Genomic DNA, 25,209 nt, shown 5'->3' with positions numbered 1-25,209 from the left:
GCTTTCTACCGAGAATGCCTGGATTTCCACATTTTCAAAAGTGCTCTGAGCACCTAAAAAAGCGATGCGGTGTTGTGCTTGCGAGAAACCCTGAACAGGGAGGTATGGGTGGGCAGAGGCCGCAATGATACCACAGACAGTCCACCTCAACTGACGATGATGAACATTTCCTTTCTATATTACGCCATAGACTTCGGTTTATCTATGAGTCTAAGCGGTTGAACCGTGTATGAATCCAAGATATACCTGTAATTCCTACCATTATGGATGTAGCTCAAGCAAGCTGTATGACGAGCAATCATGGTTGATCAATGCATCTATGTAAAGGAAAAATAATGTATCAACCTATGCGGGTTTCTCCCAGGAAACAACGAAAGAAATGCAGACATATCTAGTAACAAGCCCAAATTTACCGCCTCTTTCCAACAACCTTAGTAAACCCATCATCATCAATCTCAGGCTCAACCCTCTCCCTAGGAGCCCGCACCAAAGACGGCGCATCATCCATGTCAACATCGCCCCCCTCCTCACTCTCATCATCATCATCAGTCTCCTGATCCTCATCCTGAGCCTCAACCTTCTGGAACTGTCCAGCAGCAGACTTCGACTGACTCTTCGTCTGCCATGCCTCCCACATCTGCTGAACAGGGGCGAAATCGCCACGATCCGTGTGCGTCTTCAACTCCATAATCTGATCTGCAACATTCCCAGCACTCTCATCATCCACAACAACATCAAACTCGTCGTTCATCACTTGGATCAGAACGTCCTCCAGATCCATGGCGTCGGTCTCAGGTCGCTCGGTGAACATCTCTGAGATCGCGCCGCATAGCCAGTCCCGCTTATCGCCTGAGGTTGGGCCGCCCCAGTTCGATTGCACGGCTAGTGAGAGTGCTGGCCAGTTGTTGAGTGAGAGGGTGATGGCGAGGTCGAGGTAGGAGGCGGCGTCTGTGGCCGGGGGTGCTGTAGATGTGGGTTCCATTGTAGATGATGTTTTGTGGTATTTTTGGGCCTTGAGTGGCTTTGCGATTTCTTTTTTGGGGGTTTGCGGTTGGTACCCCGCGGTCGTGGTGGAGGGGTTGTTGTTTAGGTGTGGCTTCCACAAATGGGACTCAGGTGGCACCAAGTTGCAAATTGAAAAATGGATTTTTTTCAATTCTCCACGCTCGGAGTTCGGATTGGAATGTAATTGAGGTATTGCTGTTGAAGTTCTGCTGATGCTATGAAATTTTTATTTTGCGATTAGATATGATAAGGTCATGTGACTGATACTTGGGGGAGTTTGCACCTTAAAGAGACAACGTATTGGATTGTGGCATATTGATTTATCTAAGCTCTGAGTTAGTTTAGGTTCCAAACATTCAAAGTACAGCGACGTGTGTAGAAACAGAACAATACAAAAAAAAGATGAAAATCAAAAAAGAAACTCCGATAGGGGGAATCGAACCCCCGGCTGTCGTGTGAGAGACGACGATGTTAGCCACTACACCATATCGGACTACCATGGTGGAGACTTCTTCCGGTTTAGTTTTATCAAGTACGGTTTAGCGCCATCGGTCGCTATACGTACCCGTGCGTGGCTGTATATAGATCCCTGCTGCCCCCCCTCTCAGCAGCTCCGAATTTCTTTTTCTCCTCTCTTCTGCCCACGCCTCGTAGGTGAGGCATATTTGCCATTGAACCGGATCACCGAGCGCTTTAGCTCCGCCACCCCCTATTACGCGTACGAATCATCACATCTCGGCGACTTTCCCTCGCTCTTATACCTGACGAGTCGCTTTCCCCGACCCTATATGATTATCAGACTCAAGATTTTTTAGGCCAAAAAAAAGAGATTGTGTCTACAGGCACTCAAGCAATAACCACCACAGCCCATGAACGCATTACGCAGATCCCGAAATACGTTGCGCAACAATCGTACCAATGTTTTTCATAACGGTCAGAGCCTAGAGCTTGTCCATGATGACCTCAATGAACTTTGACATATCTTATGTTAGACCAAGGTAAAAGGTATAGGTTGAAGTTGACATACGTGGATATAGATGATCGTCCACTTCTGGACTTGACAGTAGTTTATAAGGCCCTCTGTAGCCTTAGCTTGATATAACGTCGATTTTGTATCCGGGCCGAATTTTCATACTGCTGTAGAAAGCAGTAGGACCATTGATGTTATAATTATATATTGAAATGGGAACAGCTCGATGGCAGTCTGATGCAACAGACAGGTCGATACCAAATGGAGAGAGCATAGGAGAACCTAGCAAAGAGGTCAGGCAGTAGGCGTAGGTAGCAAAATGCCTACTGCAGATAATCTGATGCTATATCATGAATTCTGATAGGTGATCAACTGTCCTTGCATTCCTGTAGATGTTCCAAAACTTCTATCTGATGAAAGCTCTCTTTTCTACAACATGCAAGGTGGCCTCAGGCACTCAGATGGCATCTGATATGTCACAGGATTTCCCACTACAATATATACCAAAATCTTATAAGTAGTAGTACATGTATTTTACGTCGTTAGGGCGAGAGGAACTCTCGAGCCCACTAACCTCCCGTGGGGCATGAAGACGTGCTATGCTAAGGTTCATTAAGTACATGATGGCTCTCGTCCCCCTTAGAAAGGAACTCGTGCATGATGCGTGTGGCGATCCCGCCTTTTGAATAAATCTTGTAAGCACTGGGGGAGATGGACTTTTTCAGTTATTTCTGGAACTCGTGCCCCGAGTTGTTCAACACGATTCTAGTATAATTAGCGTCCATGGGTCCATCTGGTCTGTTTTCATCTACTTGGATGATCGTTCGGTACCCAAGACGCATGAGATTCCCCAAGGCCGGGGTTGTCATTCATCAAACAGGCAATACACATATCCTCCGACCCGTTGAATAGACATCTTCGAGACAGGCCAAATTACTGCAGCAGTCTGATGTCTCCATGCAGGAGGCATATTCTAGATACAAGTCAGTCGATAGACATTCAGGAGCAACTCAAGATCGTGATGCCGCCACTCCAGCTCTGCAAGAAACCTGGGAATGTCAAGACGGCGAGGGCAAGTACGCTGGCAAGAGTTGAAAAGGCGCGTATTATAGTGTAGTTCCGAGAGGATCTGGACTTGACGAGAGCGGATGAATTTGATTTTCAAGCCGAATATACAATTACCCGAGTGAGCAAGATTGTCTAAACTTAGTTCCGCCCCGGGCTCGGTCCTGTGTTAGTTGAAACCGACGGCAACGCCGTACCGCAATATTCATCGCCTCACGATCGGTTGGCACACAGGGCGAGATAGACAGACGGGACAACAGGACTTCTTCCCGGCAACAGCGTCATGCGCACCAAAAATAGCCAGAAGAAACGTGCTAGATCATCCTACACGTTTCGTCTTATCTCTCAGGTCACAGAACGATTGGCAAGCAGGATATGAGCAACCCAGCGAGGGAACCTCCAGGCACAAAAGAAATGCAGACCTATGGCTTCCAAGAATAGGAACGGCATCTTTCGATATGCTCACTGGACTATATGAATGGGCAGACTATGCGGCAGTCCATATTTGATGCATTGCGCATGGAAAAGACTGGCAGAGGGGCCTTGGGGGGCTTGTTTGAATCAAACTGTGCCTTGCGATTTTTTGCTGTCTAAGTTGGAGAACTAGCACAAGGCATAATTGATCGGGCGTGAGGTATAAAGCCACTTGTTTCGCACCAGTCCTTCACTAGAGAAACAGAACAGAAATCAAGTCTTTCATCCACAAACACCTTTTTCAGTACGAGCTCCTTCACAAACAACGGTCATTTGTCATACTGGGCTGCTTGGTGGCCGGAGGAGCAGTCGAGAAGGCATAAAGCTGGCTTCCATGGGAGGTTGTTTGAAAAAGTCCGTGGTCGAGGACGTTACAGTAGAAGGCGGAGGGCTCGAACGAGACACTGGAAACTGTTAAGCAAACAGTACACACAGCTGAAAGAAAAAGAGTTGACGTGGGAGAGAAGTTTCGCCGCAGAACCGGAAAATAAAACTTTCTTGGTCAACATGCGATCACTATCAAGTCACTCTTCTGCCCTCACATCTTTCTTACCCTTTGTCCCCACCTCCAAGCTACCTGCCATGGATTCATCGATCGAATATCTCACCGATCTTGAAGGAACACAGGTCACGTTCGATGCCGTTGCGGAACCACCGTTCAACTTCCCTGCCCAGACATGGATAATACTTGAGAAGCTCGACGAAGACCCGAATCGCCTGACAAAGGAAGACATCGTCGCGGAGCTCGGGCCCTCAGACACCTCCGGGAAATTCCTATGCCGACCTGCCAGTGAGGAAGACGACAACAGGCGCGCATTTTTGCGCATTTACCAACAGGTTCCTATAGCTGGAACTGAAACGAAGAAAGCCACCATACGGGCTAGCCAGGCCGTCGACACCCCTCCTGACCACCCAGAACTGATCGCTTTCCGGACATTCACAAAGCTGGACTGTGACGTTGTTCCTCGACTGCTGGGCTATCAACAGCGCCAGCAAGACCACGACGAAGGTGTTCCTGGGGGATACATTACGTACATTCTATGGGAAAAAGTCCCCGGCGAGTCTCTTGATTTGACCGAGTTCTGGAGGCTCCCCTTTGCCGATCGCCAGGCCATCCGCGATAAATTTCGCCAAGTATATACGTATAATTATCTAGTGACCAAAGTAAAACATTGAGCTAATAAAGAGCAGAACATTTTTGCTGTGCGGGTACATGCCATGTATGGCTGGTCCATCGAAGATTATTCATGACAAGTCCAGTGGTCAAATGTGTGTCTATGCGAAATTATCCATGTGGACTATGATAATTCAACTATCTCTAGGCACATCTGCGGATTCAAACTCGCATCCCCGTTTGATAAACCTCAACAGTGGGGTGATGTTAACTACTTCCAATACGGACTCATCCAACCCTCCGATAGCCGATTCGACTGGGAAGGAACACCACCCGAAACGGCGGATTGGATCGAGGATGTCAACGGCTGGACGTGGTGAATATGGAGAAAGCCACAGCGGGATACAGTGTGAAGTATGATCCGCCATCTTGCTCCATTCTGGCTGGCTTAGTAGAAAAATATGAACCAAGGGATTGCTGCAGGTACAATAAAGGCGTACTATGTCAGATGTTACATGCAAGTTTATTGAATTTTGTCTTCATTGTCAAGTTAAGCTCCAGTTACCGTATGATCATAGACTTAGGCCAATTGTACGCACGCATTGTGTGAGATTCTTGCTTGCATGACTGTATTTGCTATACACGAAAGTATCTGGGCGGCATACTATGATCAATGTCGTCTGATCCATTGACTGCGAGGAGTTGGATTGGCAATCGGCCCCTGGGCTTCAGCAATGGTAGCAATATACAGAAGAGATTGATTGAAGGTCAACACAGGTTCAATAGACTAATTTGCGGGATCTGGAGGCGCATATTTGACGGATGATTTGATCACGGGGGAATGCTCAATTCTCCAAGTTGATCAATTGAGCGGATAGTTTAGAGCTATTAAGGGAGGAAGAAGCAGGATGCTCAGAGATTTACTTGCAAATAGACATTCTTCATACCATCTCGGGACTCGCCAGCATCCAGACGCATTTGAAGCTTCGAATCGTTATCTTTAGCCGGGAGAGGTGCAATCCGCTTTCCTGGAGTTTGCTTCTGAAACAGCTCTTTGTAGAGCCCTTTTTTGAAGATGGCTTCTTCAAATAGCTTGAGCACTTTAGACATTTTGGTAAAGGTAGAATAAGGTAGAAAATAGGGATATAAATAAGGAGCTAGATTACGCACTACCTTAAGCTATAGACGCAGCGGAAACGTATTTATAAGTATTCGCCAGGGTATTATTTGAGTATTGTAGCCTAGAGCGCTAGGGCACCCTTCATTATTAGTGCCACAGAGCTAAAGGCGGCAATACTAAAGTCTTAAGTCCAAGGAACTAGTTGTGCTAGAAATCAGAGGTAACCTTTAGACTTTATAGGGCCGAGTCCTAGCACATATATATACATTTTCCTAAATAAGGGCGTCTTTAAGTTCTTTGTCTATATACTAGAGGAGCGCGAAAAAGTCTGCTTAGCCATTTTAATGCCGCCGTTTAAAGAGTATATCAACGCTAGTATAATAATAATACTCCACACTAACTGTCAGGACCACGATCCTGTCATGCCTCAGGCTCACACTGTGAGGCCTTGGAGCTCACAGGGTGACTCGAGATCGTCACACTGTGCCGCAGTAGATCTCTCACATCCTCGCTTAGCTAGTTAGTAGGCGCACGATGTATTTAATGTGAATGCTGGTCTTCTAGGAGAGACCAGCGATTAGATTTAGACCCAAATATAACACACACTGTTATGGGAGACTCTATTGCCCGAATTACCTACGCTTAGGACATACCGTCCTCACATTTAGGGTCCGTCTCTTGAACAAAGGCATTCCAATCGGTCGCCATCCTAGTCCTTCTCGATTTTTTAATGAGAGAATGATTGAAAGACAAAATTCCTAGAAGGCAGTCTCGGCCCTTTTATGAACGTTCCATCTGCACCTATGATAGAAGCGCTCTATACTTCTGTTAGGACTCTTCGGCCAATCACCTTAAAAGGCTATCTCGATGTGTTGGTAGGCGCCTCCTAATTCTAATTAGGTATAGCGGGAACACTAGGGCCATGCTCAATTAGCCGGACTGTCTTAACCGCGATCCGTGTCGGCCAGTGATTGCTGAATTTGCGAGTGTTTACGAAACGAATACGGTGACAATACGTCCTTGCGCAATGACTGCAAGGTCTCACCTGTGGCCATGTTGAGATTCCGGAACAACCTCCGAACCTCAGAAAACCGCCAGGCGACCTCGTTCCCCTCGAGATGCACCGGCCTTTATGCAGCCGTTTGCATTTCCGGACATATACGCCCCTTCGTCTCCTGTCGTCGAGTGTGCCTTTGTCGCTTCAAGTCTTATATGCTTCATGATCGAGTGGTGTAGAGGATGAGTTGGACGGCCCTTTGGTGATGGAACAACTGGCAGGCAGAGCTCAATTGGCTTGGTAGTGGTCGCACTGGGCGCAGACAATGCGCAGACATGCGGTCCTCCAGAATACATAGGGGGTCAAAATTGTGTTTACATATCTGAAATATATTCCTCTACCTCCATATCTCCAGCACTATGAGGTCTTCCGGCACCGAAATTAGTTGTAATCGACCGCGTGCAGCTGAGATTCCAGAAACCACGCGTGCTGCTATTATTTATACCCTTGAACTTGGTGAAAAGCCTACCCGAATTGCCAAAGACCTGAAGGTTTCGCGCCAGACTATCTATAATCCCAAAAAGCACATCCAAAAGTAAGTAAAAGTCAAAACAAACTCCCGATCAGTAACCAAGGAAACTGAGCTATACAGGCACTCTGGACAACCCTTATATTAACAGATGCTCTAGAAGCCACTAGGCTCCTTGACTCTTAGACTTGAAGTGATTCTACAGTAGCATAACTAGGCGAGAAAGAGGAATATTAAAACTAGTTGAAGAGCTCGGGAACGTATCTAAGTAGGTCTAGAAAACTTGGAGTATCTCATCCACAGAAAAAAGGGCATCTGCCGAGCTACTGTTTGTATAGCTGCAGGTCAAAATAGTCCGAACTTCTCTTTTCGAAGTCTGGAATATGTATCTTAGGAAGAACAATCTGCTGTATTTTAATCAGCAAAGGAATTATCTTTTATGGAGGCCCTTAGACAAACAATTGCTTAGTCTGCTGGCAAAAACAGGCATCTATGCACTAAGTATTAATCTTCATCCCGAAATCCCGAGGCTTTTGTTGCATGAAAAGAGATTAACTCGGAATAAGGCATTTCAAGTCTCTTTAAAGCAGCTGAACATCGACTCACTGATCGACGAGGGTCGAACGATGGAGTTAGAGAAACGAACCAAAAGGCAACTATACAGAACTATGTCAGATGAGTGATGATGAACTTATGGTCTGCTCGCCGACCATGCGTGGTTTCAACTAGATGGAGAAAATCTTCAGTGAATCAGCTTTGGCCGTTGAGGAGGAATCTTCAACGCTGGACTGATCTAGTGCATGTTCTCTTAAGCGAACATTGTCTCAAGCTACATCTTATACGTCTGATATTCTTCGAAGGGATTATATACAGGCTTTAGTCATTTCAAGCTCTCGCCTACCTCTTACCTGTGCCACTTCACGGTTTTTTCTTAAAGGAATGGGTAGATAAGCACTAATCCTTCATACAAGGAAAAGTACGGAGCGTTCCGAAAGCCCGCAGTTGAAGTCCGTTGTACCCATTGAATTCACTTCGTAGATTTGAGCAAAAATCGCTTCCAATGCAAAATAGATACCGTAGCAAAGTTGAAATGGGCTTTCCAATTACAACGAGCAGAATGACAAAGGAGGCGTGATGGTGTGAGACTAGGCTATGGAATAAAGAACAGTAGCTTATCCTCTCTATCAACCAAGTGCTTCGTACTTGTCAAGACTTCAATGCTATCCAAGACTGGGCTAGGAAGTGCCAGGCGCCGGATTTCGATTTTAAGATACATGTTAAGGATTCCATGCACCATCATTGAATTCGCAGATGAATTGTTGAACAAACTGTCTATCAAGTAAATTGACTGGCTGGGACGCAAACCACTTAGAATCAATAGGAAACTATTATATTTTAAAGATTATGGGCCATTATCCCAGGTTTCTGAACTATTTCCGTCATCGAGGCCTCTCATTATGCTGTCAAAGAAAGCCATATCGACACCCTGGAATGCCCAGTCGTCCACCCCGGCAGTTAGCCCAGGATCCTGATAGTTCTGCAGGAGGCTATCAGAAACGGTATCCTGATATCGCGATGTGAGCTGCGCAGGCGGACCATTAACACTACCGACAGAGTTGTAACCCGCTTCGGTCATTGACCTAGGAAATACATTTCCATCGGAGCGACTAGAGCCAAGATCACGCACTGCAGCTTCCGAGCTCTCGGTGTTATGCATACCAATCACCGGAGCGTAGGGTTGGCCATTACTTAAAGGAGGTTGTGCGTTGGCCATTTCCCTGGAAACAACGCCCTGACGGGCAATCCTGACGATGCCAAAGTAAGGTATTTGCACCAGAACAACGCCGTTGTCGTTTTCGCTTGACTGCAACACTGCACTTTCTGGTGTCTGAACGCTGACGCTCTCCGTACTGACGCCATCTGCTGTTTCGGAATCGATGGCCAGCAACTTATGCAATAAGTCCGCACTTTGGGCACTTAAAGTATCTCCGTTAACACGACTGATTTTTTCCATGTTTACCTGCGCCTGCTCTATCATGGCACGATCACTAAGGTATTGGTGCGCTAAGAGGTTGCTGGTCTGTGAAAAACGGTGGCCGTCGAGATGCGCCAGAAGTAGTGTAATGGCGGCCATGAGTGCAAAAAAGTCAACTGTCCGACAGCAGAAATTATTCCTGTTGTAGCCACGAAACATGATAAATCGCAAGAGAACCTCCCTTGAGGCATTCACGTAGGTCATTCTGGAATATTCGTACTTCCGTTCAGGTGATGAACGAAGCATGTAAGGCAGATGGAGCTGAATGAGCAAGTTATAATGATACAACTGGTTGAACAGCCGTCCCATATCCAAAAAGAGAGCCTGCGGATCATCCGTGACACTGTCTAGGTTTGGCATAAGCCACCATTTGCTAGGCATGCTTCTAGCCGCTTTCTGTAGCTCCAAGTCGAGGTTTTGTGTCAGGGCATAGTCATTAGCGCAAGGATCAGACTCGTTGCGCTCCAATATGCGAGACGCGAGAGTACAGTGCATCCGCTCGAGGCGGCCCATAGGGATGTCATCTCTGAATGCTGTGCCAGTGGCCATGCTCCGATCAAAGGAGCCTTGCGTAAGACCCAGCATAAGACACAAATTACGGTCGAGGGAGACAATTCGAAACCACATGAACTGTGGATGAGCTTTCGTCTTGTGGTCAAGAACCTTGTACTTTGCTCGGCTTTGACTTTGGTGGAGGTTCATCATTTGCGCAATAGCCATAGCCCTCCGGTTCGCTATCCAGCTTCGTCGTAGATTTCCACCATTATGGTAGTACATGCTTTCCATCATAACACACTCCAGTCCTTCAATGCTGCCAAAAAACTCGTCGTTTGTCGTGACCAAATTAATAACAGTTCCTGCTAATCGTTCCATCAGGGCGGGGAGTGATTCCGGCAAACCGTTTATCGCCCCAAGAGAATTAGGGTGAACATGCTGCAGGAAAGTGGCAATGTAAAGCATATGTCTTGCGATCAGCACTGGATGCGAACTCGGACTAGGTATTTCGAGTAACCTGTCTGGCGACTTGAGGCCGTTCTGCTTGAGGACAGCATATGGAGCATTTAGCATCTCATGAAAAAGTATGGCTATTCTACCGCGGGCATTGTATATCATCGCGATAACTTGTCGTGAGGGCAAGGACTCGTGCAATCTTTGAGATAGCTTTTCATATCTCCCCCCAGCTTCAGCCGGGCCATGATCCTGATAAAATAAGTGACAGTTCACCATACACTGGACCTCAAAAAATATATACTTACATCCAAAGGCTTGCATAAAGACAAGATACGTGAAGATTCTTGGTCTATTGATGCAACATCTGGAGTAGGGATTCCATGACTAGGTGTCGGGTATCCGCTAGTTGCAGATACTCCTACTCCCCCATGACGGTCCACTTTCGTGATCAGTTGCTCAACCAAGGCCTCAACCCTCGCAACACGATCTTTATCTTTACCGCTCGTGTGGTGTCGTCCCTTCCTCTCGAGATATCCTGCGTTCTCTCTTCCATCAACAAACTCAAACTCCTGGCTCACGCATTTGGACCCTCGCCGCTGGCAGCCAATGCAGATGGCTTCGGCATCGGCTGGAGAGCTGGGGTCTGCATACACACATTTCATCTTGCGCTTTTTGCACTCCCAGCAACTCTTAGTCCCTTTGCGGATCTTCCTCCGCTTCGCCTCTGATTCGGCAATGATCTCGTAGTCCATATCCGTGTCTATGCATAGAGTCAGTTAGTCGGTCCGTCACGGTGTTTTGGCTGCGGAGGGCGTAAAAGATGATGGAAGGTGAACAGAGCGATCGGACCGTCGGCGGGGGAATTCTTGGGGGCAGCTGACTCAGCGGATGCCATTCGACCGCCGCGAAATGCAACATGCGGCGGACAAAAGCCCCTCTGTATTTACATTAATATTACATCTTACATTTAGCGTCAAATATGAAACGGATAAGGATTCCCATTTGGACATAGTGCAAAGAATGACTGGCAACTTAGAAATAGCATCCGCGGTTCGGGCAATTCGGGGCCAAGGAGGATGATCTCGGGGTATATCTCCAACAGTTAAACTACAAATAGCCGTTTAGCACATGGCTAATGTAGTGATCTAGCTATACTACCCTTCCCTAACAAAATCTGTTCGCTAGCTTCAAAATGGGCCTTGTCCATATTGTGATGATCTCGTTTAAAGAAGAGGTGACGGCGGAACAGGTGGAAGGCGTAAGTCTTGTTACGAGCAAGTTGAGTATTTTTTGAAAGCAGATGGTAAATCTTTGGAATTTAGGTAAACCGTCGCTTCCGAGCCCTCAAGGATCAATGTGTACGCGCAGAGTCCAAAACACCATATATCACCAACCAAATGGCAGGCAAAGACATCAGTGTTGAAAACAAAACAGTAAGTAACGTATCCATAAGACTTGGTGATATCAGGTTCATTTGGGAAGTTATAGGGAGGGTTCACTCATGTTTATGTTACGCAATTTGACAACGAGGAGGATAGAGATTATTATCTGAGAAAAGATGCGGCACATGCGGAGTTTGGGAAGATTGTGGGACCTTTGTTCAAGTCGGCGCAGGTGAATGATTTTGTTCCGGAGGGTTTCTGATACTCAGTTATTCAGGAAGCAGTAATACGGGAGGAGGTGTCAATGTTCACAAAGGGTAACTACTACTAGTCAGTAGTTACGTAGGTAACAACTTCATACCGAGTCAGAAATCAGACACTTTAGACACTATACGGACCTGAATCCTACATCCCATAAGATATGTCCCGAGTACGGAGGATTACTTGCCGCTTGGGGCCTCCGTATCCCGAGTCCCACCGTACGGCGGTCGAAACGTGCTGCGGCGGGCCAGTGACTGTTTACTTACTCGTTCCTCCGTCCGGACAAACGTCTGGAAGAAGCTCCGCCGGGGGCAGGCTCAAATTCGGCCGATATTTGTAATACATGCTTTTCAAAATTATTAAACAAGTTCTAAAAAGCCTGGTCTCCATGTGAAGCTATTATTATTTATTTCAATTGTCCTGTCGTGTCAGTACATTATTCCTCTGCAATTATCGACCGGTAACATTCCATTACTATTGGCGGAAATGGTTTCATCATTCGACGTGGAAAAGGAGCGGCAGAACGCAGAATCGAGCGTGCAGTCATCAATAACCAACGCTCCTTCTGCGGACGATTTAGAGAGCAAGAATCACAATGCTCCAAATGACCAAGAGACTTCTTACCTACCGGAAAAGGTAGACGCTGAAGAACCGGACCTGGACAACGAAGCACAGTATCCTCATGGTCTCAAGCTACTCATCATTGTCGTGGCTCTTGGTATGAGCATCTTTTTGGTTGCCCTCGACATGGTATGTCTCACAATCCCTCAGTGAGGAGAGGAGCCTCTCTTCAAATTCCCATAATCATCTAATGTTAACGTTAAATAAATAGACGATTGTAGCGACGGCTATTCCAAAAATCACCGATCAGTTCCACAGCCTCGATGATGCCAGTTGGTATGGTTCGGCTTTCTTAATGACTACTGGAGGCTTCCAGTCAACCTGGGGAAAGGTATACAAATTTTTCCCGCTGAAAATCTCGTTCCTGCTTGCGGTTTTCATTTTCGAGATTGGAAGCTTGATTTGTGGTGTGGCTCCAAATTCCGTGGCACTGATTGTCGGTCGTGCAATTGCTGGAATCGGTGCAGCTGGTATTGGGAGTGGAGTCTTCATTATCATCGCTTTCATTGCCAGTCCCAAAAGGAGGCCACTCTTCACCGGTATCATTGGCATCTCTTACGGTATAGCGTCGGTCGTTGGCCCCCTCATTGGTGGTGCATTCGCTGATAAAGTAACTTGGAGGTGGTGTGAGTACTTCTGCTACTCACTTGATCAACTAAAGTAGTTGTTCTTCACTGGACGCTGGACTTCGCTGACTTTTTCTTTTTCTTCATCTAGGCTTTTACATCAATTTGCCCGTTGGAGGTGTCGCAGCCGCTTCTATTGTTTTCTTCTTCCATACACCTGACAAAGTTTCGATAACCCAGGCTACATTCAAGGAGAAGCTCCTACAGATAGATCCTATCGGGACGATCCTTCTAATCTGTACCATCATTTCATATATCTTGCCACTGCAGTTTGGTGGACAGACGAAGGCGTGGAACTCCAGTACTGTGATCGGTCTTCTTGTCGGCTTCCCTCTCATGATTATTGCATTTGTGGTGTGGGAATGGTTCCAAGGAGAACGGGCTGCCTTTCCACCGCGCTTGATGTCGAACCGTCTCATCCTTGTGAATTCAATCTACGCGTTTCTTTTCGCAGGTTCGTATTTTATCATAGTCTATTACCTTCCTTACTACTTCCAGAGCGTTCAAAACGTCAGCCCTACTATGTCTGGTGTACGAAACCTTCCTTTGATTGTCTCGATGTCGTTGGCTATCATTGTCTCTGGTGGCAGCATCACCAAAACTGGTCATACTGCTCCTCTTATGGTTGTCGGTGGAGTCCTTGCAACCATCGGTTCGGGGCTGTTGTACTCGCTGGACATCGGTACAAGCACAGGCAAGTGGATTGGATACCAAATCGTCGGCGGAGCTGGATGGGGATTGGCCTACCAGGTTCCTATCAATGCAGTGCATGGTGCAGTTGCTCCCAGTGATATTGCATCCGTGACGGGTATTATCGTCTGTGAGTAGTTTTCCTACTACTTCTTGATTATCCGATAAAAACCTGCTAACACACCTCATCTCTCAGTCTTCCAAACTGTCGGGGGTGCGGTTTTCGTGGCTGCAGCACAAGCTGCCTTCGTCAACCAGATTATCATCAAACTTGCCGCAACCGCACCGAGCATCAACTCAGCCTTAGTGGTCTCGACTGGTGCGAGCGAGCTGCGAGACGTCTTTACAGCTGAGCAGATTACTGCTATTTTGCCTGCTTACATGACCGGTCTCAATGTCGCTTACGCCATTTCGATCGCTGCAGCGGGAATCGCTTTCTGTTTCAGCCCCTTGAACAACTTTAAGAAAATTGACGCCCATGTGGCAGCAAAAGGCTCTGAGAATGCACCCATCGGTGCGGCTGTGTAATCTTCTTGGTCTTGTCAAGGTCTTTCTACTTTATGTGGCATATTTAGATCTGTGTTTGAGGTGCTTCGGGTTTGTGTCTGGGGATGGGCTTAGTTGCTCTAGACTTCGCATCCTTTTTTTTTTGTTTGGACTTACCTGTGTGTAATAATATGTAGTAGAATATTTTTTTCTTATGGTTTGTGCGGGCACTATTGTTTTCAATATTAGCTTAACAACATCAATTGATTAGTATAATTTCCCCAAAGCCCTTTCGGTGGAATGAAAATATTACTAGCACAATATACTGCCCCTCTTTTGTCTAAGAACGGCTGAATTATGGTGGAATGCCAAACTAAGTCTTCAAGTATTTAAGGGTCGCGACGAGATAAGATCACACTGTTTCAGGGTATTGTACAGGTTACAGTACAGTCGCGGATCATAATAAGTGACCAATGTATACCTATTTCAATACTTATTGACTAAGGTAAGTACTGCGATATATATCTGTAGAGCTCTGTATACCAATCTCTCTCTCTAATGGGATAATATATGGTCTACTTATGTAGCATTCCAGTGATGTTCTATATACACCTATATGCAGCGCAGCACTCCATCCTAGTCCTCGAGGGCAATATTTGATTTAAGTGGTTTGTGGCTACTATAGCGGACAGTTATTGCATGCTATAATTTAGTGTTGTATAAGAACAGGGATGAACAAGATTTAGTGTCATGGTACATGTGATATTGAATCATAAATTCATGGAGTGCATGTTTAAAGGAAATACATCGGTCAAAAAGGTAGAAGGTAGTTAAAAGCTGTTCTATCCCATATGTAAATGGAGGTGTACATGTACCCGATGATTTGTATGTCCCCATGGCATCCCCGCTACCCTTCTACATGACGTTGATACCTCCGCTCACTGAGATGAATTGACCGGTGATCCAACGGCTCTTCTCGTTGACGAGTAGAAGGACGGCATCAGCAACGTCATCAGTCGTGCCCACACGCTCTTCAGCCCTGGTAAGATTGACAAATGGAGTGATGAATAGATCTTTATGAATTGACGGGTCTGTCACATGCGCAACACCGTCGCCAATTATATCAGTATCAACAGGACCAGGTCCAATACTGTTGATGGTGATCCCGCGGCTGCGTCCGAGCTATGTATAGTAATCCGGTCAGTGCGACCAATATAACCAACAAAAGGGAGAAGTCTTCTGCTGCAATGAACTTACCTCCCAGGCCCATGATGCAGCAAGGTAATCTGTTGCTGCTTTTGTCGCGCCGTACACGCCCATACCATCTCCTACGCCCATCTTTGACGCACACGATCCAACATTGATGATCCGACCACCACGAGGCATCTTTCCCAAAGTAACAACTGCCTGCGTCATATAGAGAGTCCCAAACACATTAATGCCGAAATGGTTCTGGAGATGCTCTGGAGTCATTTCAGTCAGAAAATGGACGCTCCCAACCCCGGCATTGTTCACTATATATACATACATATTAGCAGAAGAAATCATAACATAACGTCTCTGTTTTTTTTTTTCGAGTGCTCATGCAAATAGCTACGTACCTAGGATATCGATATGGTCGACACCAAAAGCCTCCATTGTATCAGACACAATCTTGGAGGCCCCTTCCTGAGTTTCAATGCTACCTCTTATGATAGCAACCCGAGCACCCAGATCACGGATCGATTGAGCAACTTCTTCTGCACGAGAAATTGATTTCTCAGAAACATAGTTTATGGTAACAGCAGCACCATTGAGGGCAAGCGTCTTAGCAATCCTGCCTCCTATGCCATTTTCACGGCCGGAACCCGTGATAATGGCAACCTTGCCAGCAAGAGAAAGAGTGTCTGGTGCCATCGGATTGGTGGTGGTGGTGCCGAGTTGTTGGGACAGATTAAACGATACTCCGCCGGAATCGGCAAGGTTCCAAGTGATGAATTTAAACAAGATAAAAAAAATCAAGAAGTGGGATGTATGTTTAAGTATAAAGTGTCAGTACTACTTATATTTATTAATGGACTAAGTATCACATAATCTCTTGAAATGCCTAAGAGCTACAACTCAAGTCATCGCACCGAAATGCCTTGATGATGGAAGCTAAGCTCATTGAATTGAATAGTCCGATATGAGTCCTTGGCAGACTGTAGAATCGGAACGGGGTATCGGAGTATATCATCGGGCAAATAGACACGTAAATGCTAATTAGAAAATTAAAACACCGAATTTTATGTTGTTCTCATTTCATCCGAGGCATCATAAAAATGGCCGATTCGATTGTCTTCCGAAGCCCGATACCCGATATTGGCAAGCCGAACAGGAGATTGCTAAAGAGCGTTTTCTACTATTCAAATATAACAATGGGTGCATGCTAGCTTTGTAAATACCTGATCTGAATCACAATTCTACTTCTAGGCTTCAGCTTGACTTTCTAGGTAGGCCACAGGATGGGGGAAGCAACTGCACCAGCAGCGCAAAAGTTCTACACGGTGGGTGACAAAGATGAATTTGACCCAGAGAATTGGACGTCCAGTACTCCGAATGAGCTGCCAAAACGTGACCCAGAGACGCATGTCAAAGTGCTGATTGTTGGAGCCGGGTTCGCTGGCCTGATGACGGCGTTGGAGTGCTGGAGAAAAGGGCATAATGTCGTGGGGATTCTAGAGCGGAACGATGGCCCTAATTACAGCGGTTCGTCATGTCCTGATTTGCATGCTCGCCTCGAGGAAAGTAAAAGGCAGAGACAACAGCAGCTTCTAATGATACCTAATTTATAGGAGATCTTATTATTATCCAACCCTCAGCGATCGCCGTCTTCCGTCACTGGCCCGACATGCTTCGTGAGCTCGAAGAAGACAAAGTTACAGCCCCAACCTATTATTATAGGCACACCAGTGAGCTCATTTACGGACCTTCAGAACCCAGCTACAATGATCCCGAGCACTTAGCGGAGCGAGAGAACTTCCCGTATGTGGGACCTGTACAGATCCGAAAGAAGTTCTACAGAATGCTGTTGCGTCAGGTGGCTAAGATAGGCATCAAAGTTGACTACGGGCAACGTGTTGATCAATACTTCGAGGATGAAAAGGCTGGGGTGGGCGGAGTTGTGATAGAAGATGGCTCAGTTCGAGTAGCCGATATAGTTGTTGCAGCTGATGCCTTCAAGTCTCGATCCGAACTTCTAATCGCTGGAAAACACATGCCCACCCGGTCAAGCGGTATGTCCGTCTACCGTGTATCCTTCCCAGGCCACCTTGCCATGCAAGATGAAGAAGTCCGGAAGCGGTGGGAAGGCGTCTCGGCAAATGAGTTCTGGCTTGGAGCTGGCATGCATATCGGATTGTACGTATCACCAGATCTAGTGGCCTTCGGGATCACTCCACGAGACGAGTTCTTGGTGGAGGGGAGTGCCAAGGCCAAGGAGTCGTGGGATCCGGACGTCGACCCTGAAGAGGTAATTCAGTTACTCCGTCGCTTGCCTGGCTGGCATCCGGCAGTTGAGGCACTGATACGTGCTACCCCTAGGGGAAGCTTGATCCACTGGCCACTTCTATGGCGCAATCTGCGTCCGGAGTGGACGTCTAAAGGGGGGCGAGTCGTGCAGGTGGGAGACTGCGCACATTCCACGATTCCAGCATCAGTCAGCGGTGGGACTCTAGCTCTCGAGGACACAATAACTCTGGCATCAAGCTTGCAGTTAGCATCTCATGGGGGTCCCAGTGGTGCACCTCTTGGAGCGAAAGTTTACAATCTTTTACGATACCAACGTGTCAGCTGCACGCAAAAGATGGCCTTTGTAAACTCACAGCTCTTGAACGCCACTAGTGATTGGGATGTCATCATGAAGGATCCGAAGACGGTGCGCCTGCGTTTTCCCAAGTGGGTATTCAAACATGACCCCGAAGCCTATGTGTATGAGAAATATGGGCAGGCTTTTGCGCATCTTGTCACTGGTGCTAAGTTTGAGAATACCAACTTCCCCCCAGGACATAAGTTTGTACCCTGGACAATTGAAGACGTCTATAAGGACATTGGAGAAGGAAAGAAAATTGAGCAGTTGCTGGATGGTGACTGGTCTTGAACCTATTAGTGATGATAACGAGGGTGATAATAAGGTCAATAAGGATAATGCTTTAGTGGTCCTCAATGCTGTTCAACCCCTAGCTGACAGGGCCTAATCGAACCGGCGACAGCGCGCTTTATCGGAGCCAGAAGAAGGAGAGCATGAAGAGGAGGATAAGCCTAATTTACCTAATACGCAGAGTCGGCATTTAGGGAGGGTTCGGAAGCGTTCAAGGCTTCTTGATAGATATAAAGTTAAAATTCTATAGATATGTTATATGTAGTATAGATCCTGAAAATGAATCTAAATCAGATTTAATTTATTATATGAATTTTATCAAAATAGTCCTGCTACTAATTTAGTGACTCCTTAAAGTCCTAAGCTGTAACTCAAATACTCAATAATACAGCTAAAATTTGCATATTTTATGCAATAATGAGATTTTCTATGTTTGTCATGTTTGTCGGCCCTCGGAGGGCGGCTCGCGGGCGGTTATGAGGTCTAGTTATACAACATATATTGTACTAGGGACAGGCGGTCCCCCGGTCCCCCGGGGCCCGGGCGCCTTACTATTGCTTAGTCTGCCCGCGGGTAGGACATGGATGGTTCCGTGCCTTGCTCGTGACCTTCACGTCAGGCGGGACTCTAAAGTTCGGGTGAGTCCGTAACAAGAGGTTGATCAGCGCCAGATTATTTCTACCGTAGATACTACAATTGGCATTTTGTCTCCCCTGAGATAACTACTGAATAATAACAAATCCACACGAACATTTCATCGTGGGCTCAAATATTCTCTTATTTTTCTTCAACTAAATCAGGGGCCAGGATCACGAAAGACTCTTTCTTTGTTCGAGCTCCTGTGCAAACACTTACGTTCTATTTACACCTATGTTAAAAGCGCTTTCACAGTTCCATATATAGTGGTCTTAGCTTCTTCGGCTGATCAACTCTTTTCGATGTGTACGCTAGTATCCACTCACTAACTGACTAAGAGTAGCGTCGATGCCAGCGCTATACCTAGTTGGCTAAAATTTCTAGGTGTAATCACCACGATCCTTCGATTTAAGACCACGCCAAACCGTGGTCATTCCACCATCACTGCCATTTACACCATATCGGATGTTAGATGAAGTTTAGAACAGAATTTGACATTATAAGATTACGCCACCAGTCGGTGTGCGTGCCCGTGTGAGGTTATATATAGACTGTTGAAAATGTATACGATGAATGATGCTAGGAAGTTATAGTCAATGCCAACGAGGTTGTTTATGCCTGATCTCTCCTCCATGAGAGAGAGATCCTATTTAATGAGAAGCATTTCTCCTGAACTATACTTTATATGGTAGGTTTAATGCTGATCATGAGCTTCATGCTTGGCAAAGCAGGCATTTCATGCCTGGAGATGCCTGGAGAGGCCATGAGTCTCAACATAGACCCCTACTTCTTACGTATGAATATCGTACCGAGTGGAAATATAGCAAGATCCAAGCTTTTTACTCATGTCTTTATACGAAAATCATGTTCTGATTAACTGAAGGGTGTGGTCAAGATTGTTCTGCCATAAAAATGACTAAGAAGCAAGTTGGCAGTGAGGTTTAAAGCTGCTTCTTACAGTGGCGGTAGAGTCATTGAAGTGTTCAAGGCGGCTTTAGAGACCACAAGGTACAAGAACAAAAATAGAGGCAAAAACATACAACAGTAAGGATTCGCTAGTGGTCACCCACCTAACTACTAACTACTAACTTACCGGCGTGTGGCTTAAGTACGGCTGAGCGGACAGGAAGCCTTGTTCTCCACACCCTGTGGTCGTATGTATCAGATATACCTTAGAAAGACATGTATAGGGTTAAACGCTATAGACAGGTGAGAATTACCCAAGTCGCGCGACCACTGCACTGACCAACATGAAGATGGCATTGGCCGATACCCTTTCCCCTGGAACGCTCGGCATCTTGACATGCACACAACCATCAAGTAAGACGTAAATGACAATCAGTAACTTATCGTTCTGAGCTTATCAGGTCAAATGGCGACCACAAGCTACTGTGGTATGTTTGATTAATTTTGACCCCACTGCCTTGTCCGTGCATGTGCTTCTGCTAGGTTTGTATGGTTCACATGGTTAACACTATTGCCCTTCCATACCTCTTCGCGACCTTCAGTTCTGGGCGAATATACATTGGACCATTAAGGTAATTCTACATCTCTTCTTCGCAACTATGTCGTCTATAATATGGGGGGTTTTCCCCAGGTCTTTCATATATTCTTAGCAATATACTATTCTTCAAACATTGTATTTTGGCATAATCTCCAACACGAGGTTTGACACAGCTTGTGATTCTGAAGCGCCTTTCTACTTCATTTCCACTGGCTTCAGCAACTGTATTGTAAGTTGCAAGAGCTTATTTCAACTTCGTTGATTGCCTACGAATATAGGGTGGCTATGCTAAAAATGTTGAACATCCAGATGCTATGAGTAAGACAGGCAATACTGACCACAATGAAGCCTATGCGAGGGAAACGATGGTAACAGAGGCCTTTAGAAATTTTCAGCCGTAAATTTTACGAAATTCTTTTTCTTTAAAAAAAGAACCGAGGCAAATTTATCTTGGAGCTGAATTTTAGTAGAATACTGAAAGGGTGGGTTATGACTGGTGTCTTTCTACCTTAAGCGGTCTAGCGCGATCAGGTCAGCTGACAATAAAGCTGCAAGGATACTGCCCCCTCATTCAGTTCAATGGCCTGCAATCCCCTTACCTGGAAGAACGGCGTCCTATGCTACTCTGGTTATGGCACCGACTACTTATATCGGCGTCAACCATGGAATTCAGGTTGGAAATAATCAGGGCTCAATCGAAGCAAGCTTCCATGGTAAGGGCAATTGTGTCTTGGTGAATTGATAAATCAAACTGACGCTCTTCATAGCCTACACTGCTGAAGATATCGATCGGCTTTGTCTTCGTGACCTAGGCTGCCCCGACTCACTGGTTGTGAAAAATCGGCTGAAAGAGACTAAAGACAAGCTTCTCCTTCAATCGTTCGAATGGATCCTTCAAACCCAAGAGTATCAGAGTTGGCGAGATGGAACAGATATCTGTTTGCTTTGGATCAAGGGCGGTGCTGGCAAAGGGAAAACTATGATGTCGATCGGTCTTATCGAGGAGCTCTCACGGACACGCCACGAATCTACTCTTGTGGTTTATTCATTTTGCGATAATGCTGATAATGCGCTAAACACTCTGGAATCAGTCATCAAGGGTTTGGTTTTGCAATTGATAAATCAGCAAACCGGCTTAAAGGAATCTCTTCGCAGCCGTTGGGACACAATGCATAACCGGTTTAATGAGGACATGACCTCGTGGCGAAATCTATGGAATGTTCTCATGGAGATGTTGGACCGGTGCCACTACTCAAAGATATTTATTATTGTGGATGCTCTTGATGAGTGCCAAGATAATGGTATGGCGGACTTCTTCAAACGCCTTGTCCGTAATGGACTAGATCAGCCTGCCAAGATCAAATGGCTCTTAACGAGTCGACCATTAGACAGTGCAGAGCGGGCATTGCTTGTTGGTCGTGATCAGGTCCAAGTCAGTCTCGATCTTAAATCGGAACATATCTCTGAAGCGGTAGAGGCCTACATCTCCTATAAAGTGGATGAGCTCAGTCGTCTTCACAGATATAGAAAGACCTTAAGCACTGAAGTGAAAGCCAAGCTTACTACGAAGGCTGAGGGTACGTTTCTATGGGTGAGCTTGGTTTGTAAGAGACTCGAGGGTGTCGGCCAAGATAAGGTCTTGACCACAATTCGAAATTTGCCTCCAGGCCTGCATTCTCTTTATGATCGGGTATTGAACCAACTGAGCGAAGGCGAGCCAGATGATGTCTTCAAGTGTATGCGGCTGCTGAAGGCCATGATGCTAGCATACCGACCTTTGAAAATGGAGGAAGTTCCGAGTGTAACTGGTCTAACTGACGAAGCTGACGCTATTCAGGCGTTAGTCAATCGCTGTGCTTCATTTGTCAGGATGCAGGAACATAACATCGAGTTTGTTCATCAGTCTGCTCGAGACTACTTAGCTGGGGAGAATGGACAGTCTTTACTCGACTCATATGAACGCTTTGGACATAACGAAATTGTCTTGTGTTGTCTATCTTACTTGTCTAATCGGCTTGAGGTCAATCTTCTAGATTTACCGCGACTTGACTCAATCAGCGAACCATCGAAACCACAGAAAGACAAGAAAGGAAGTTTCCGACTTTCTTGTGTAAACTATGCAGCTACTTTCTGGGTGCACCATCTCAAGAATATAAAGCGAACAGTTATAGCACAGAGCGTGTTGATTGCGAAGGGTGTGGTCGGTACATTCCTCAATAAAAGGTTGTTGGAATGGCTAGAATGCCTAAGCCTATTAGATAGGCTGCCGTGGGCCATCGGATTGCTCAAAACATTGCAGAATATAGTGGAGGTCAGTCTTTCATATCTTTTTATATCTAGAGACTTTGCTGATAAGGTTATAAGGGCGAACCTTCAGCATCAGCACTGGTGCAGGATGCCACACGGTTTTTGTTGCGACACTATTATACTATAGATCATTGGCCATTACAGATCTACATCTCAGCGGTTATCTTTAGTCCTGAACTAAGTATCGTGAAGAGGAAGAATTCAGACAAGATTTCAGGATATCTCAGAAAGGCCCCAGTGGAGGAAGCTTGGGGGTCTCTGATTCAGACCTTAGCAGGTCACACGGACGCTGTCAATACCGTGGCATTTTCACCAGATGGCACGCAGATTGCATCAGGCTCCTGGGACAAAAACATCAAGCTTTGGAATGCTACATCAGGCGTCCTTCAGAAAACTCTGGAAGGACATTCGGACTGGCTCAGCACTTTGTATTTTTCACCAGATGGCGCACAGATTGCATCAGGCTCTAGTGACAAAACGATCAAGCTTTGGGATACCGCAACGGGTGACCTTCAGAAAACACTAGAGGGACACCCGGACTGGGTTTCGACTATAGCTTTTTCACCAGATGGCGCGCGGATTGTATCAGGCTCTGTTGATAAAACTATCAAGCTCTGGGATACCGTAACGGGCGACCTTCAAAAGACACTGCAGGGACACCTAGACCGGGTCAACATTGTGGTCTTTTCGCCAGACGGCACCCAGATCGCATCAGGCTCTAGTGACAAAACGATCAAGCTTTGGGATACCGCAACGGGTGACCTTCAGAAAACACTAGAGGGACACTCGGACTGGGTTTCGACTATAGCTTTCTCACTAGATGGCGCGCGGATTATATCAGGCTCTGTTGATAAAACTATCAAGCTCTGGGATACCGTAACGGGCGACCTTCAAAAGACACTACAGGGACACCTAGACCGGGTCAACATTGTGGTCTTTTCGCCAGACGGCACCCAGATCGCATCAGGCTCTGGTGATGCAACCATCAAGCTCTGGCATACCGTCACGGGCGACCTCCAGAAGACATTAAAGGGCCACTCGAACCTAGTCACAACTATGGCTTTTTCACTAGATAGCAAGCAGATTGCATCATGCTCTATTGACCAAACGATCAAGCTTTGGGATACCACAACGGGTGACCTTCAGAAGACACTTGAGGGACACTCAGACATAGTAACGACTATGGCCTATTCACCAGATGGCACCCAGATCGTAACAGGCTCTAGTGATAAAACCATCAAGCTTTGGGGTACCGCAACAGGTGATATTCAGAAGAAAATAGAAGGCCACCTAGGCGGGGTTAGCATTGTGGTCTTCTCACCAGATAGCACCCAGATTGCATCATGCTGTGGAGACAAAACAGAGTCTGAGGATGAAACCATTATGCTTTGGAATACTGCAACAGGTGAACTTCAGAAGATACTAGAGGGACACTCGGACTGGGTCTTAATTATAGCTTTTTCACCAGATGGCGCGCAGATTGTATCAGGCTCTGTTGATAAAACTATCAAGCTTTGGGATACTACAACGGGTGTTCTTCAGAAGACACTAAAAGGACACTCGAAATCGGTCAGGACTGTGGTCTTTTCACCAGATGGCACCCAGATCGCATCAGGCTCTGATGACAAAACTATCAAGCTTTGGGATACAGCAACGGGCGATCTCCAGAAGACACTAAAAGGACACTCGAAATCGGTTTGGACTGTGGCCTTTTCACCAGATGGCACCCAGATTGTGTCAGGCTCTGATGATAAAACCATTAAGCTTTGGGATACTACAACGGGTGTTCTTCAGAAAACACTAAAAGGACACTCGAAATCGGTCTGGACTGTGGCCTTTTCACCGGATGGCACCCAGATCGCATCAGGCTCTGATGACAAAACCATCAAGCTTTGGGACATTTACAGATCTCTCAATGCCTCAAAATTTCTCCGACGATATTTCAAGAACCGTTTCAAGGTCCAACTACGGGAAGAAATTCAAACATCAGAGCCAGTATATGACCTAAAATATTCGGCGGGTAACTGGTATCTTGCAACAAACATTGGACCTATCAGGAATGAAGGTATTGCTACAGACAGACAGGAAGGCAATCCTCCCTCTTTCCCAAGCCTCTTCGTTAGAGAGCAATGGATATGCTATGAGAGAATTCCCTTCTTTCGGCTACCGTCTGATTTCCATCCGTTATCTTATGATGTGCTTGGCGATAAAGTCGCTATTGGATTCGAAAATGGTCAAGTTCTGAGCTTTAACATCGATCGACGTATCCTGCAGTCAATACGAGGATGTGCTGACGTGACAATTAAGCAGACCACATAG

General features: G+C 46.2%; 9 protein-coding genes across 9 annotated transcripts; 5 read left to right on the top strand and 4 right to left on the bottom strand.

Annotated features, from left to right (window-relative positions):
* Positions 1-409: 409 nt before the first annotated feature.
* Positions 410-982, bottom strand: PENARI_c025G07124 (pre-rRNA-processing TSR2 family protein; the record flags this gene model as incomplete). Its single annotated transcript, XM_022635834.1, has 1 exon — positions 410-982. One exon carries the CDS (start codon positions 980-982, stop codon positions 410-412), a length of 573 nt encoding a protein of 190 aa, XP_022484298.1.
* Positions 983-4,021: 3,039 nt separating this feature from the next.
* Positions 4,022-5,008, top strand: PENARI_c025G03405 (uncharacterized protein; the record flags this gene model as incomplete). Its single annotated transcript, XM_022635789.1, has 3 exons — positions 4,022-4,656; positions 4,706-4,783; positions 4,837-5,008. 3 exons carry the CDS (start codon positions 4,022-4,024, stop codon positions 5,006-5,008), a joined length of 885 nt encoding a protein of 294 aa, XP_022484380.1.
* A 482-nt stretch (positions 5,009-5,490) lies between these two features.
* Positions 5,491-5,738, bottom strand: PENARI_c025G02868 (uncharacterized protein; the record flags this gene model as incomplete). Its single annotated transcript, XM_022635785.1, has 2 exons — positions 5,491-5,513; positions 5,576-5,738. The coding sequence occupies 2 exons, from the start codon at positions 5,736-5,738 to the stop codon at positions 5,491-5,493; spliced, it is 186 nt and encodes a 61-aa protein (XP_022484297.1).
* Positions 5,739-7,164: 1,426 nt separating this feature from the next.
* Positions 7,165-7,444, top strand: PENARI_c025G11961 (uncharacterized protein; the record flags this gene model as incomplete). Its single annotated transcript, XM_022635876.1, has 2 exons — positions 7,165-7,340; positions 7,438-7,444. 2 exons carry the CDS (start codon positions 7,165-7,167, stop codon positions 7,442-7,444), a joined length of 183 nt encoding a protein of 60 aa, XP_022484313.1.
* Positions 7,445-8,676: 1,232 nt separating this feature from the next.
* On the bottom strand, positions 8,677-11,270 carry PENARI_c025G08330 (uncharacterized protein; the record flags this gene model as incomplete). The annotated part of the gene is made up of 4 exons (XM_022635845.1): positions 8,677-10,509; positions 10,566-11,020; positions 11,110-11,197; positions 11,226-11,270. 4 exons carry the CDS (start codon positions 11,268-11,270, stop codon positions 8,677-8,679), a joined length of 2,421 nt encoding a protein of 806 aa, XP_022484287.1.
* A 182-nt stretch (positions 11,271-11,452) lies between these two features.
* Positions 11,453-14,368, top strand: PENARI_c025G04841 (uncharacterized protein; the record flags this gene model as incomplete). Its single annotated transcript, XM_022635805.1, has 6 exons — positions 11,453-11,518; positions 11,583-11,693; positions 12,336-12,653; positions 12,736-13,150; positions 13,242-13,970; positions 14,037-14,368. 6 exons carry the CDS (start codon positions 11,453-11,455, stop codon positions 14,366-14,368), a joined length of 1,971 nt encoding a protein of 656 aa, XP_022484294.1.
* An 873-nt stretch (positions 14,369-15,241) lies between these two features.
* Positions 15,242-16,222, bottom strand: PENARI_c025G01451 (SDR family NAD(P)-dependent oxidoreductase; the record flags this gene model as incomplete). The annotated part of the gene is made up of 3 exons (XM_022635771.1): positions 15,242-15,508; positions 15,584-15,789; positions 15,928-16,222. The coding sequence occupies 3 exons, from the start codon at positions 16,220-16,222 to the stop codon at positions 15,242-15,244; spliced, it is 768 nt and encodes a 255-aa protein (XP_022484372.1).
* A 587-nt stretch (positions 16,223-16,809) lies between these two features.
* Positions 16,810-18,443, top strand: PENARI_c025G01129 (uncharacterized protein; the record flags this gene model as incomplete). The annotated part of the gene is made up of 2 exons (XM_022635767.1): positions 16,810-17,053; positions 17,140-18,443. 2 exons carry the CDS (start codon positions 16,810-16,812, stop codon positions 18,441-18,443), a joined length of 1,548 nt encoding a protein of 515 aa, XP_022484367.1.
* A 2,771-nt stretch (positions 18,444-21,214) lies between these two features.
* PENARI_c025G06497 (WD40 repeat domain-containing protein) lies at positions 21,215-25,209 on the top strand (the record flags this gene model as incomplete). The annotated part of the gene is made up of 4 exons (XM_022635827.1): positions 21,215-21,296; positions 21,351-22,422; positions 22,846-22,894; positions 22,948-25,209. 4 exons carry the CDS (start codon positions 21,215-21,217, stop codon positions 25,207-25,209), a joined length of 3,465 nt encoding a protein of 1,154 aa, XP_022484274.1.

This window comes from Penicillium arizonense (genome assembly GCF_001773325.1).
Source record: "Penicillium arizonense strain CBS 141311 chromosome Unknown PENARI_contig025, whole genome shotgun sequence".
NCBI lineage: Eukaryota > Fungi > Ascomycota > Eurotiomycetes > Eurotiales > Aspergillaceae > Penicillium > Penicillium arizonense.
The sequence above is the reverse complement of the archived record's forward strand: the minus strand, read 5'-3'. Positions and strand labels throughout refer to the sequence as shown.